The following is a 14,159-nucleotide window of genomic DNA, read 5'->3' as shown; positions in this document are numbered from 1 at the left end:
CACCCCCCCCCCACCGATGTTGTAAAGCTCGTTTTGGACATGACAACTTATACTTCTCGTGCTGATCATTTTTGAGATTCTCTCTCTTTCTGCCTAAGCACATGCCTGAGCTACCATCGAACTACTTTAGGTTTCACTTTGTTGCTGGGATTATAGGCATGCTCCACTGAGGCCAGCTAAGGGTTGAGATAGGGTCTTGTGAATTTTGCTGTTTGGGCTAGTTTCAAAGCACAAGCCTCTTGATCTCAGCAATCAAGCCTCTTGATCCAAGCAGCAATGATACTGGCATGAGTCACTAGTGCCCACTGAGATATGGCACTTTACAAAAAAGCTAGATGTCCTGGCTAGCTGACCACTCACTCATAGCCAGCAACGAGAACACAGACATGAAGATTGTAGCACCAGAAAATCAGAAGAAGAAAAAGAAAGCATGCTGATTTTAAGAGTAATAGCAGCAGTAACTGGCCAGGCAGTCAATATGAAGTCAAAAATGGAAACACAGTTAGTTTACTTTAAAATCCAGAAGATAAACATCATTCTCGTTCTTCTAGGAGAAAAGCAAAACAAATTATGTCTTCCCCCAACAATAAATTATAAAAAGAAATGTCTTGAGTTCTTATGCTGGAAGATCTTTTTAGCTCTGAATTATTTCAAATGAAATCACTTCGTCTCTCAGTTTCCATACCGGTTTCTTTTGATCATATGGTATTGATTGATGATGAACAAAATTGTTCTTCTGCTTAGACAGATTGCTTCTATTCTTCAACCAACAGCATTATAATTTGCATCATTTGTAAAAAGTTACAATTTGTGTCTGAGGCTCAGGAAAAGATGACAGATTTCCACTCTGACCACTGCTGCTTTTCATGGCAACCTCTCCCCCTCAAAAAAAAGGTCATAAACATGACATTCTGAGTAGAAGGTACAAGCAGCAAGGGGACAGACTAGTGTTATGGGAGGACAGAAGGGACAGAAGTTTGCCTCTGGATCAAGAAACTCTGAGGACTTAGACTTGAATCCAGCGGGGCCATTTCTAAGCTATGTGATCAGGGACAAGGAACCTACCTCTTCTTAGTCTGGTTCCTCATCCAGACTCCATCCTTCAGAGGCTGTTGTATGAATTAATTGAGATGGTGTATGCAACCCATCTGTCCTCAGAAAGTAGAGAATAATTTAAAGTCTACTTTCTAGCTGGTACCCATGGCTCATGCCTGTAATCCTAGCTACTCTGGAGGCTGAGACCTGAGGATTGAGGTTACAACCCAGCCTAGATAGGAAACTCCATGAGATTCTCATCTCTAATTAACAACCAAAAAAGCCAGAAGTGGAACTGTGGCTCAAGTGATAGAGCTTTGAGTGAAAAAGCGAAGGAACAGTGCCTAAGGCCCTGAGTTCAAGCTCCAGTGGAGATACACATACAATATAAATTAAATCCATTTCCTGAGCTGAAGGGATGGTTCAGTGATAGGTGCCTCAAGTCTGGCATACTTGAGTACTTGGTTCAGTCCCTAGCACTAGATTTAAAAGAATCCTTTGCTTTAAGCAGCAGTCATTGAAATGTTGTAGGCAAAGTAATAAGAATATAATCTTCGTTTTAGAAAAAGTACTAGAAATCTAGTATATTTGTTAAATACACTAATGAATGATCTTTTTTTCTTTTTCTTTTTTGTGCCAGTCCTGGAGCTTGAACTAAAGGCCTGGGCACTATCTTTTAGCTTTTGTGCTCAAGGCTGGCACTCTATAATTGAACCATGCTCCAGTTCTGACCTTTTGGAAGTTAATTGGAGATAAGAGTCTCATAGACTTTCCTGCCTAGGATGGCTTTGAACCTCTGTCCTCAGATTGAAGCTTCCTGAGTATCTAGGCATGAGCTACTAGCACCTGGCTCATGAATGATATTCTTATGAACAAGATAAAGAATGAAGGGTTCGGTGATCCAACAGTTAAGCCAAACTTGGTTGATAAACCTGCCTTAGAGTTAATAAAATATATCAGTGCTAAGGATATACTTCAGTGGTAGAACTCTTGTCTGCTATGAGAGGCCTTGGTGTCATCAATCCCAGGTGTCATTTTGATGAAAGTGGATATGTTAAATAAAACAAAAACTGACCCAACAACACCCATTTTAAGCATACAATTCAGTAATGTATTCACAATGTTGTGGAACCAATTTTCAGAAGCCTTTTGTCTAATCTGAGCCTACACTTCTCTTATGCTCTCAGCTCCTGGCAACCACCATTCTATTTTCTGTAACTATGAATTTTATTCCTCTAGGTTATCATCTAAGTGGAATCCTATTTTTTAAATAATGTTTTATAAAGGTGATGTACAAAGAGGGACAGTTATATAAGGCAGGTAAAGAGTACATTTCTTTTTGGACAATGTCATCCCTTTCCTAGCTGTCTCCCAGTTTTTCCTCCTATCTCCACCCACAAGTTGTATAGTTCATTTTCAACATAGTGTCTAGTGAGTACCACTGCTGCATTTGTTCACCCTTTGTCCCTCCATTTTTGCGCCTCCCCTTACCCTCTCAAAGATGGATAAATAAACAAGACAAAAAGAAAAGAAAACAAAAATAGCAACAAAGGGGAAAAAAACCTCTTGTTCCTATTTCCTGGAGTTCATTTCAGTCAGAAATTCTATTTTGTATGATTTTTCTTGTATTGCATTGCACTGCAATTGAAATCAAGGGATTTGAAATCAAGGCCGCACACATGTTGGACTCTACCACTGAGCTACACTCCCAGCCCTGTAATGGTATAAGAGTAGTCACACCATTTTGCAATCTCATTAACAGGATACAAGACCTCCAGTTTCTCTACATCCTTGCCAACATATATTCTGGGTTTAAAAAAATACATTGTCATCATAATGATGTGAAGAGTTAGCGGATTGTGGTATTTTGTCATTACTTCTGTGGATAACTTGGAGGAAGACCATGAAGAGAATCCTGTTAAATCTTCAAATTAAGCCAAAATGATAGGGTTTAGACCCCAAAAGACATTTGGTATCTACAAAGATGAGCTGAAACATTAAGACACAAGTAAGACAGGTGTGAAGGTCAACCCTTCACATCTGAAGCTACACCTGAGCGATGTGTAAGGTGGAGCTGCAGCACAATAACCTAAGGAGCTTTAAAAACTAGAGAAAAGCCAGTCTGTAATCCTAGCTACTCAGGAGGCTGAGATCTGAGGATTGCAGTTCAAAGCTAGCCTGGACAGGAAAATATGTGAGACTCTTATCTCCAATCAACCACCAAACAAAATAGAAAGGAGTTATGGTTCAAGTGATAGAGCACTAGTCTTGAGAAAAAATGCTCAGGATAGCACCTGAGCTCTGAGTTCAAGCCCCAGGACTGGCACCAAACAAGTTTAAAGAAGAAAGCTAGAGAGAAGAAAAATTTCTAGTCCTACCCCAGACCTACAAAGACAGAATCTCATGCGGGTACTTTACTCCATTAGACTGAGTCTAATATTTTATTAGGTTTGAGAATTGAATTTGTTTCTCAAGGTATGTTCGCAGCACCACCAGTCTCAATATCACCTGAGAACCTGTTAGAAATGCAGGTCTTTGGGCCATACCTTCCATCTGTGAATGACAAACTCCAGATGTGGAATTTGGTGATCTGTGTTTTAATAAGCCTTTCATGTGATTATGTTTGAGAATCAATGCATGCAAGAAGCACTAAGCCCTTTTTCAACATAGAGCATCTGTGATTTGATGGATAGAAATCCTTTTACAATAGCAATAAAAATCCATCAAGTAGAAGGAATATATTAACTGAACCTGAGACATAAGAGAGTTATTCAAAGAAAATTATAAATACCTAAAGGGAGAAATAAAAGAAGAAAAATGAGGAACTAGATTATGCTCATGGTAGCAAGGTTCATGTATGCAGGCTTAATTCGAAACCAATGTTATTCTCCTTTTGTAGAATAAACAAACAGAAACACCAACTTTTTTAAAGAAATACATTAGAATCAGATTCATGTTATTAACTTTTATAGCAAAGTGGCAATTCTCCAGATCATAAACAGTCAGATTTAAAAATGGAAAATGTATCTGTAGTCAAGGCAAATCAATTCCACAAATAGATTCAAGCCCTTCTGAGGGCAAAATATGTGAAAAACTGGTAGGAAAAGAAAGGACTTATTTAATAAGGTTAGGTGAACCATTTCTTTAATATATTTTATCTTTTGCCTATAAAATGTGAACTAAGAATGTAATGTATGCAAGTCACTGTGGGAAGCCTTGAGCATAAAGGTAAGCATGGTAGAGATTTTGCTCTCAATATCCTAAAGCAAACTATCATCTTGGAACATGCTGGGCTCCATATGTTCATTCAAGAATGAGGCATGGAAGCTGGGTGCTGGTGGCTCATGCCTGTAATCCATCCTGTAATCACAGTTCAAAGACAGCCCAGGCAGGAAAGTCTGTGAGATCTTATTCTTATCTCCAATTAACCACCAGAAAACCAGAATGGAACTGTGGCTCAAAGTGGTAGTGTGAGAGTCTTGAGTAAAAAGCTCAAGACAGTGCCCAGGCCTAACACACACACACACACACACACACACACACACACACACACACACACACGCACAGAATGAGGGATCCATAGATGAGTTTTTGGAAGAATGGATGGCACATGAATGAATGGGTGCATGGTGGATGAATGGATGCAAATGGGTGGATGGATGGATAAATGGAAGGATAAAGAAGGGAAACCTAGAGTAATCTCACCTCTCTTGGCTGAGGTGGAGCATGAGGGCTTCCTGGTGGAAAGGTTTGACCCTAAGGATTACAGACATTCAGATAGAGAATGTGGGGAAGGGCTTTCTAAACTCATGGCTTGGTTAATACAGAAGCATGGAGGTGTATGAGAGAGCTCAGAACATCTGGAGATGAAGTGGGAGTAATGAAAGCAAAGTCAGAAGGAGGGTGTGTAAGGCTTGGCTGACAGTGGAAGTGAGTTAGCTGAAACTTGCATGAGTGAATTCCTTTTACTAGGCACCTGCAGTAACTTTCTAAAAGAAGCAGAGTGATGTTTTCTTAGTTTAGGCAAGGTAATACAGTTCTGCCTACTGAAGAAATGAAGTATTCTGTCAGAGACAACATTGATGGACTGAGATATAGTACTATTTTCATGACAGAGTGTTATTAAAGCACAAAAGGGGAAATAACAGGAAAAACTATACCAGAGATCAATAAAACTCACCAAAGCTCAATGGTAAATAGGAGCTAGCAACAGAACAAGTCATGGAAAGGGGTTGAACTTTGGAGTTCATCAAGTCACATGCTACTCATTATGACTTGTGTAATGGACTCTCTCCAGATTCTTTTCTCCCCCCCCCCTCTCCTCTGTCCATCCCCTCCCCACTCTCTCTGGTTTCAGTCCTTGAACTCAGTACCTAGTGCTGTTCCTAAGCCTTCTTGCTCAAAGCTAGTGCTCTACCACTTAAGTTACAGCTCTAATTCTGTTTTTGGGGTGGTTAATTGGAGATAAGAGTCTCATGGACTTCTCCTGCCTGGGTTGGCTTTGAACATTGATTCTGAGAGCTCAGCTTCTGGGGTAGCTAGCAGGTGTGAGCTACTAGCTTTCCCTCCTTTTAATAGGAATATTACCTCTTTATAGCTCTTCATGGAGCTACTGTGAGGATTTAGCAGGAAACATAGTGCATTCTTCTTTCTTTCTTTTATCAGTTATAAAGACTTCTAAAATAAGAGCAATGTTTCTGAATGTTTGTGCTAAATACTTCATATTAAATTATATTATTTCATTTGTTCAACCATCCCATGAGTTGGTGCATCATTATTTCTACTCTATAGATAAGAAAGTTGAAGCCCTAAGAGGTAAATGAGTTGTTCCCAGATTGAAAACCAGCTTTGAATGAAAAAGCTAGGGGACAGCACCCAGGCCATGAGTTCAAGACCCCTTTACCCCAAAACTTGGGAAAACAGGCCAGAAGCATGGCTCAAATGGTAAAATACTTGCCTAACAGGTTCAAACTCGATACTACACACACACATATTTATATATATATATATATATATATATATATATATATATTATTAGGGCCAGGTGCCAGTGGCTCATGCCTGTAATCCTAGCAACTTAGGAGGCTGATATCGGAGGATCATCGTTCAAAACCAGCCTGGGCAGGAAAGTCTGTGAGACTCTTATCTCCAATAAACCAACAGAAAACCTGAAGTGGCTTTGTGGCTCAAGTAGTAAAGCATTAGCCTTGAGTGAAGAATTGAGGGACAGCACCTAGGCCCAGAGTTCAAGCCCCATGGCCGACAAAAAAAAATGTATGTATGTATGTATGTATTAGGGACCCTTATTCTTTTGTGTGTGTGTGTGCACGCCCACGTGCATGCTGGTTCTAGGGCTTGAACTCATGGCCTAGGCACTGTACTTGAGCTTTTTTGCTCAAAGCTAATGTTCTACCTTGAGGCACAGCTCTACTTTTGGTTTCTTTGGTAGTTTATTGGAGGTAAGAGTTTCATGGACTTTCCTGCCCGGCTGGCTTTGAACCAGAATCCCATCTTAGCCTCCTGGGTAGCCAGGGTTATGTGTTTGAGCCACTGGTATCCAGTGAGAACCTTATTATTACAAAAAGCTGCAAGGAACTATGGATTAAAAAATGGTGTTTTACAATTCATTTGTTTGGACTATCAGAGATGACAGAGTCAAAGGAGACGATCATCCAGCAAAAAAGCTGATGAGAACTTCAGAAAGTGTTTGTAGATCAAATCAGCACAAGATAGTGACTAAGCCCAAGTCTGCACAACTTCAGAACAAATTATTAAAAAAGAAAAACATATCAATCACAACATTTTATTTATGTAGTCTGTGCAATGACAAACCACTGTCCTCAAACAACTGCTTTGGGGTTATTCTGGCCTTGGGTAGATGTGGCTGGTTGTCTGATGGCTGCTCGATCCTCACTCTGACCTTTATTACAGACTACATCAATCTCTTCAGCACCAAGTGCCATGGTTGCGATTTCCCGGTAGAGGCTGGTGACAAGTTTATTGAAGCCCTGGGGCATACCTGGCATGACACCTGCTTCATTTGTGCGGTATGTTGTTAGCTTGGGGTTCTAGCTGATTGAAAGTGGGTGGCAGGAAGTAAGAAGGGGCGATGGCCAACCATGCAATTCCCCTATAACTCAGGCATTCTGATATTTTTTTCAAATCTTATATCATATGCTTTAGCATGACACAGTTGAACAAAGTCTTGTTACTAATGATTATCTAAAAACCCAGTGGTTTTGTTACTCCATTTTCTGATGGACAGAAAAAGTACCAGACGAACTGGAAATCAGCAGCTTGCTCGCTGGCTATGTCTCTGTAGGTGGGGGTGAAGGTGAGATAATGCTTAGATATAAGAGGGAGAGATTGTTTCTTAAGGCTGTATGTTGCTTGCTTCCGTTATAGTGAAGTGATTTGATGGTTTCCACCAAAACTGTACCATGAACACCAGATTGCAGCTTATTGTTTAGTCTTATGAAAAACTGAGATAAAGTTTCTCTCCTTTTTGGAAATGGGGGATAAGAGACTCACTGACTTTTCTACAAAGGCTGGCTTCAAACCTCGATCCTCAGATCTCTGCCTCTTGAGTAGCTTAGGATGACAGGTGTAAGCCACCAGTGCCTAACTAAAGATTTCTCTTGATGGAACCTTAAGAAGCAATAGTGACTATCCCTTTCTTTTCCTGTCCACCTGTTCTTGATATATAGATGCTAGGAGATAAACCTTACATTAACTATTAACTGGGCTCAGTTTATTTTACTAGGAGACTGGTGTTTCCCCTCTCAGGAATCTGGGTTGGGGTAAGGACATGATCTTGGACATACTGACATTTATACATTGAATTATAAGTAGGAAATAATCATCTCTGCTAAAGCCTTGTAAAGTCTGTCTTTAAATTAATGTTTGTGTATATGTGTGTATACCAGTACTGAGGCTTGAATTCAGGCCCTTGGCACTGCATCTTAGGTTTTTTTTTTTTTTTTTTGCTCAAGGCTAGTGTTGGTGATCTATCACTTGAGCCACAGCTCTACTATCTGGCATTTTTGTGATTAATTGGCTTTGAACTGGGATCCTCAGAGCCTCCTGAGTACCTAGGGTTACAGGCATGAATCATTGACACTGAGTGATCTCACTTTATTTTGGAGAAATTAATGTAATACTTTGTTTTGTTATTGTCAGTCATGGGGCTTAAAGCTAGGGCCTGGGTGCTCTCCCTGAGCTCTTTTTGCTAAAGGCTAGTGCTCTATCACTTTGAGCCACAGCTCCACTTCTAGTTTTCTGGTGGTTAACTGGAGATAAGAGTCTAACAGACTTTCGCGGGGCGCTGGTGGCTCACGCCTGTAATCCTAGCTACTCAGGAGGCTGAGATCTGAGGATCGAGGTTCAAAGCCAGCCCGGGCAGGAGAGACCGTGAGACTCCTATCTCCAATAAACCACCAGAAAACCAGAAGTGGCGCTGTAGCTCAAGTGGAAGAGCGCTCGCCTTGAGCTGAAGAGCTGAGGGACAGTGCCCAGGCCCAGAGTTCAAGCCCCATGGCTGACAATAAAAAAAGAGTCTAACAGACTTTCCTGCTCAGGCTGGCTTTGAACCACTGGGATCCTCAGATCTCATACTGAGTAGCTAGGATTAAAGGTGTGAGACACCAGTGTCCAGATTATCTATCTATCTATCTGTCTGTCTGTCTCTCTCTCTCTACATATATATATTTATTTATTAATCAGGGTTGCTCAAGGTAAATTTTGGGGAATGAATAAGATATATGTGCAGATTAAATTTGAATAATGTTTTAGACACATATAATAGAAAAAAAATCCTATAGAGTCCTCTGCCATATGCCTTTGGCTCTCCACTTTGACAACTCTATTTGTGGGATGTGTTGTATTCACTCTGTATTAGTTTGTTAGGGCTGCTGTTACAAATTGATGGTTTAAACAACAGAAATGTATTCTCTCACAGTTCAAGGAAAGTCTAAAATCAAGTTTCCAATAGGCAGTCATGCCTTTTCTCCTACCTTTTGATGATTTCCAGCAATCCTTGGATTTCTTGGTTCACAGCTGTGTCATTCTCATTTCTGTCTCCATCACTACATGGCTGTCTTCCCTCTGTGTATCTGTGTCTCCACCTGGCCATCTCTATGTGTTTGTCTTTTTGATCATATTGGATTAAAGACCAACCTTCTCCAATCTGATTTCATTTTAAGTTGTCTTTTTTTAATGTGTGTACTTTAAATGGAACTTGAATTCAGTGCCTTGTGCACTCTCACAGCTTTTTCTGCTCAAAGCTGGCATACTACCACTTGAACCACACTTCTACTTCTGTTTTTTGTCCAGTTAATTAAAGATAAAAGTCTCTTGTGTTTGTCTGTCCTGGCTCGCTTCTAACCATGATCTTTAAGTCTCATCCCCCTAAGGAAGTAGGATCATAGACATAACACTGGCACTCAGATAAAACAACATTTTATTTTATTTTTATTTTTTTGCTGGTCTTGGGAATTGAACTCAGCCCGGGTGCTGTTGTCTCTGCACTAGCTCTCTATCACTTGAGCCACAGCTCCAAGTCTGGCTTTTTGTGGTTAACTGGACCTAAGAGTCCCACAAACATTCCTTCCCCAAGGCTGACTTTGAACCACGATCCTCAGATCTCAGCCTCCTAAGCAGCTAGGATTATAGGCCATGAGCCACTGGCATCCAGCTTAAACTACATCTTAATTGCATCTGCAAAGAGTCTGTTTCCAGATAGGGCTGCTGCTATTACCATATGCACTGGGTAGTCTGGAGGTCCTGGGGTTAGGGATTCAACATGTGAACTTGTTTTATTTAAGAGGGAGTATTACTAACTGCCCAGGCTAGCTGTGAACTGCTGAGTTCAAGAGATCTTCTTGTCTTAGCCTCCAAAGTAGCGGGGATTACAGGTATGCACTACTGTATAGTTTCAATTTATAAATTTTGAGGGACAAATTCAATCCCATAAGACTTATTTTCCAGCTCTTTGAACACATTTTCTGCTTTCTTAGGTCCTGTAAATCTATTAGAGCTACCCCTCCAAAAACAGGCCAATGGTGTGAATATTCTGGCTTTAAGATGGTCGCTTGCAGAATTGGGGCTCAGCCAGGCATAGCATAGGGTTCTCTGACTTTTACTGTCAAGCCATGGCTTGTTTTTTTTCCTGAGACACTGCTTGCTAGTCTGGTTACCCAGCTTCTAGAAAGATCCAAGAGACCTGGAGAAGGTCCAGGTAGACAGAGCCACACATGGCCTCTTCTCTGAGAGCAGGCTGATGAGAGGGCTATGTTGCCCGGGGAGGAAGTTGTGGCAAAGGTAATGGAGAGTCCTCTCCTTCGAGCCATTAGATTCTGCTCAATCACAACAGTGCAAGTCCTAGAGAGAGACTAGAAGAGGTAAGATGGGTTCAGGCTCATAATACAAATGAGTTTCAGGAACTTATGTCCAGGGTGAGAAACTCACAGCACTGCTGAGCAGATTTGCTTAAAGAAACTAGGCAGAGCCAGGCACTGTGGCTTATGCCTGTAATCCTACCTACTCAGGAGGCTGAGATCTGAGGATCAAGATTCAAAGCCAGTCCCAGCAGGAAAGCCTGTGAGACTCTTATCTCCAATTAACTACTAGAAAACCAGAAGTGGCATTGTGGCTTTAAGTGGTAGAGTGTTAGTCTTGAGCCAAAGAGCTTGGGGACAGCGCCTAGGCCCTAGTTCAAGACCTATGACCAACAAAAACAAATATGAACAAGAAGAAAAAAAAAACAAACTAGGAAGGTCCTGATCTTTGGAAAATACCATGGAGATTATTAGATCTTCTTCTAAATCAGCCTTGTGAGGCACTCTCTTCCCAGTGAAACATTGTAAACTGGAACATAGTTTTAATGTTTTTTTGTGCTCAATATTGCTATATCCCCTACAGGATATCAAGATAACTCATGTGTCATCAAACAGTGCAAAAGTAGACAGGCCTCATTTATTTTTTGGGGGATTACTGGCATTTATTTTTCTTGAGTACTCCCTTCCTTGCTTCCTTCCTTCCCTCCTTTCTTCATTAAAGCCCTATTTTAAAGATAACAAAAAGTTTTATTTTGGTGGTTCTAGGCGGTTTGAACACAGGGTTTCACCCTTGCTAAGCTGGTGCTCTACATTTGAGCCAAGCCTCTAACCATGTTTTTCATTAGTTATTATTTATTTATGTGTCAGTCCTGAGCACCTTTTACTCAAGGCTAGCACTCTATCACTTGAGCCATAGCACCACTTCTGGCCTTTTCTGTGATTTTAATTGGAGATAAAAGTCTCACTTTCCTGCCTGGGCTTGCTTTGAACTGCAATCCTCAGATCTCACCTTCCTGAGTAACTAGGGTTACAGGTGTGAGCCACTGGTGCCTGGATAATTGATTATTTTTGATATAGGGTTTCATTTCCCACCTAGGTGTGTGTCTGAGCCATGATCTGCCCACTTTATTCTTCCAGTTGCTGAGATGATAGGCATATGTTACCTTGTAGAGCTTCTTCTCAGTGGAGATGGGATTTTGAGGACTTTTTTGCTTAGGCTGGCTTGGAATCATGATCTTCCCAATCCCAGCCATCCAAGTAGGTAGGATTACAGCCATAAGCCTCCAGCACCAAGCCTATTCAGGGTTTTAGTCTCATATACTTTGCTTATTAATAGGGTTCTAGTGGCATCTTGTAATTTTTTTCTTTTTTTTGTTGGTCCTGGGGCTTGTGCTCAAGGCCTGGGCATTGTCCCTGAGCTTCTTTTCTCAAAGGTAGCACTCTACCACTTGAGTCACAGTGCCACTTCCAGCTTTTTGTTTATCTGGTACTGAGGAATTGAACCCAGGGTTTCATGCATGCAAGGCAAGCACTCTACCACGGAGCCACTTTCCCAGTCCCCCCTTTAATCATTATTGAGGATACTCTTTTCCAATATTTTGTTAGTTTACTAATATTATTTGCTTAGATGTTAATCCTTTTTGTGGGAACTGACATATGAACTTGTATTAGCTCCTTATCCTTGTAGGATAGCATGACTTGGACATCTTCATCACATACATTCTCTGTTCTGTTAGATTTGAGTTTTAGTCCATGTTCTCAAGAAGTCTTTATTTTTTGTTTGTTTGTGCTGGTCTTGAGGCTTAAACTCATGACTGGACAGTGTCCCTGAGTTCCTTTTACTCATGGCTAGCTCTCTACCACTTGAGCCACAACTCCTCTTGGGCCTTTTTTTTTTTTTTTGTAGCTTTCATTAAAGGTAAGAGTTGCACAGACTTGCCTGCCCAGGCTGGCTTTGAATTGAAATCCTCAGACCTCAGCCTTCTGAGTATCACTTGGTTTGGAAGTCTTTATTTTCATGTAGCTCAACTGATCTATTCTGTTTCACTCATTAAGGCTAGTTTTGCCCCTGCACAAAGACATATAATAGCACTTTTTGCTATGGGGTGACTGAATGCTTTGTTGTTGTCATTTTGAGATATAAGATCTTGCTCAAATGTAATCCTTCATGACCATCCCAGGGGACCACTCGGATGCAAGCAGGCCCAGGAGAAAGATCATTATAAGGTTTATTAGAGGGGCCATATTTCCCAGGAGAGGGAGCACATGGTATCCGTCCCTATCCTAGTGGCAGGAACGTCTGGGGGCAGGTAATGAGTAGGTGCATGTGCAGTAGGTCTGAACAGGGAAAGGGAGTGATGGGCTGTATGGCAGGAACTCTAGGGCAGGGAGGAGTTCTGGTATGGGTGGAGCTGAGGACCAACGGTAATAAATACTAACACCAATAATCTAGGCTAATGTCAACTCAAGATTTAGGAAGGTCTTGAGTCTTAGTCTTCCAAGTGCTGGAATTACAGGTATGCACCATTATGCCCAACTTGACTGAAATCTCTTTTGCTCATGTCTCGTTGCCATGTGGGCTATAAGACTCCATCTCATAGAACTCTTTTCTCTCTCCCAGGTCTGCCATGTGAATCTGGAGGGACAGCCATTCTACTCTAAGAAGGATAAACCCCTGTGCAAGAAGCATGCGCATGCCATCAATGTGTAAAGGCCCAGGGCATCTGGTGTGGGCAAGGCCCCATCTACTCTTGCTACTGGCAACAAAAGATTCAAAGAGGCTGATGTTTCTTTGGGTGGGAGGGAGAGGAGAGGAAGCGATTGAGCTCTTTTGAAGTATAATTTTAATCTTTTCTTGTGTACACAGATCATGTATTTGCATAGTTCAGACTAAAAGCCAAATGAAGATTTTAAACCAAGCTAGTAATTAATCCAAGACTGGAATTGCACTTCAAACAGTTAGGACAGGATTACAGGAACTCAAATGCAAAAAAATGAAAAGTAACTTTCTCCAAGTGATATACCTTACCTGCCACCCCCAGAGTAGAGACAGAGCTCAGAGTACTTACAGAGAACCCCAAATATTTAATAGAGCTCTGTAGAGCTCCTCCAGCAAACAAAATTAAGTGCCAAACAGTTCTTGCTACGGGATATTTTTAGAGCTGTAGCTGAGAGCTTGCTAGCTAAGACCAATTGGGCTTTCCTCACCAAAAAAGGAAGTGTTATTCTATTACTAGTGTCATGGAGCTACCTCTGCACATCAGACCTTGAACAAACTTAAAATGCCTAAAGGGAGCCCAGATGTCTGGAGAGATGTCTTCTGGGAGCCACTGGCAGAACTGACAAGGCTCTGAGAAGGGCTCTGCCTTGTACTGCTGAGACTGACAGGCTCTTCAAAGCATCTCTCTTACAGTTTTGAAACATCCAAGAAGGCTTATTGGTTCCTTTTTGAATTGGGAAGGGAAAACAGATTCGGATTCTTCCAGTTTTGCTTTGCAAGTGCATGAGGGGAAATATAAAAAAAAATCTGGGTTGTATTTGGTCTGTGTTTCTAAGAGGTTCCTGAGCATTTGTCCTATGCATGTACTTTACTCTCTACTTACAACTCACCGCTCACGCATGACCTCTTTCTCAGCACACTCCTCATCCCCCATGGAAAGAAGAGAAGAGACAGTGTCTATCATGGGTTGGAGGAATAGCTGGCATGTCCAAACTGTGGGTGGGGAGGACCCTTCCTTTCTGCCAACCTCTGTGAGAACAGGCTGCCGACCTTCAGGGCCTCATTATTCT

The 14,159-nt window shown here is 41.3% G+C and overlaps 1 protein-coding gene across 1 annotated transcript in view; it reads left to right on the top strand.

The window, feature by feature from the left end:
* The window catches only part of Ldb3 (LIM domain binding 3), a 73,750-nt gene extending 60,670 nt beyond the window's left edge, over window positions 1-13,080 (top strand). The window contains exons 14-15 of the mRNA XM_013032061.1: window positions 6,967-7,082; window positions 12,991-13,080. Coding sequence (XP_012887515.1) covers window positions 6,967-7,082; window positions 12,991-13,080 — 206 coding nt within the window. The remainder of the gene's footprint in view (window positions 1-6,966; window positions 7,083-12,990) is intronic.
* The last annotated feature ends 1,079 nt before the right edge of the window (window positions 13,081-14,159 follow it).

The sequence above is a fragment of the Dipodomys ordii genome, unplaced genomic scaffold (assembly GCF_000151885.1).
Source record: "Dipodomys ordii isolate 6190 unplaced genomic scaffold, Dord_2.0 Scaffold148, whole genome shotgun sequence".
NCBI lineage: Eukaryota > Metazoa > Chordata > Mammalia > Rodentia > Heteromyidae > Dipodomys > Dipodomys ordii.
Note: the sequence above shows the minus strand (reverse complement) of the source record. Positions and strands in the feature narration are given on the sequence as shown.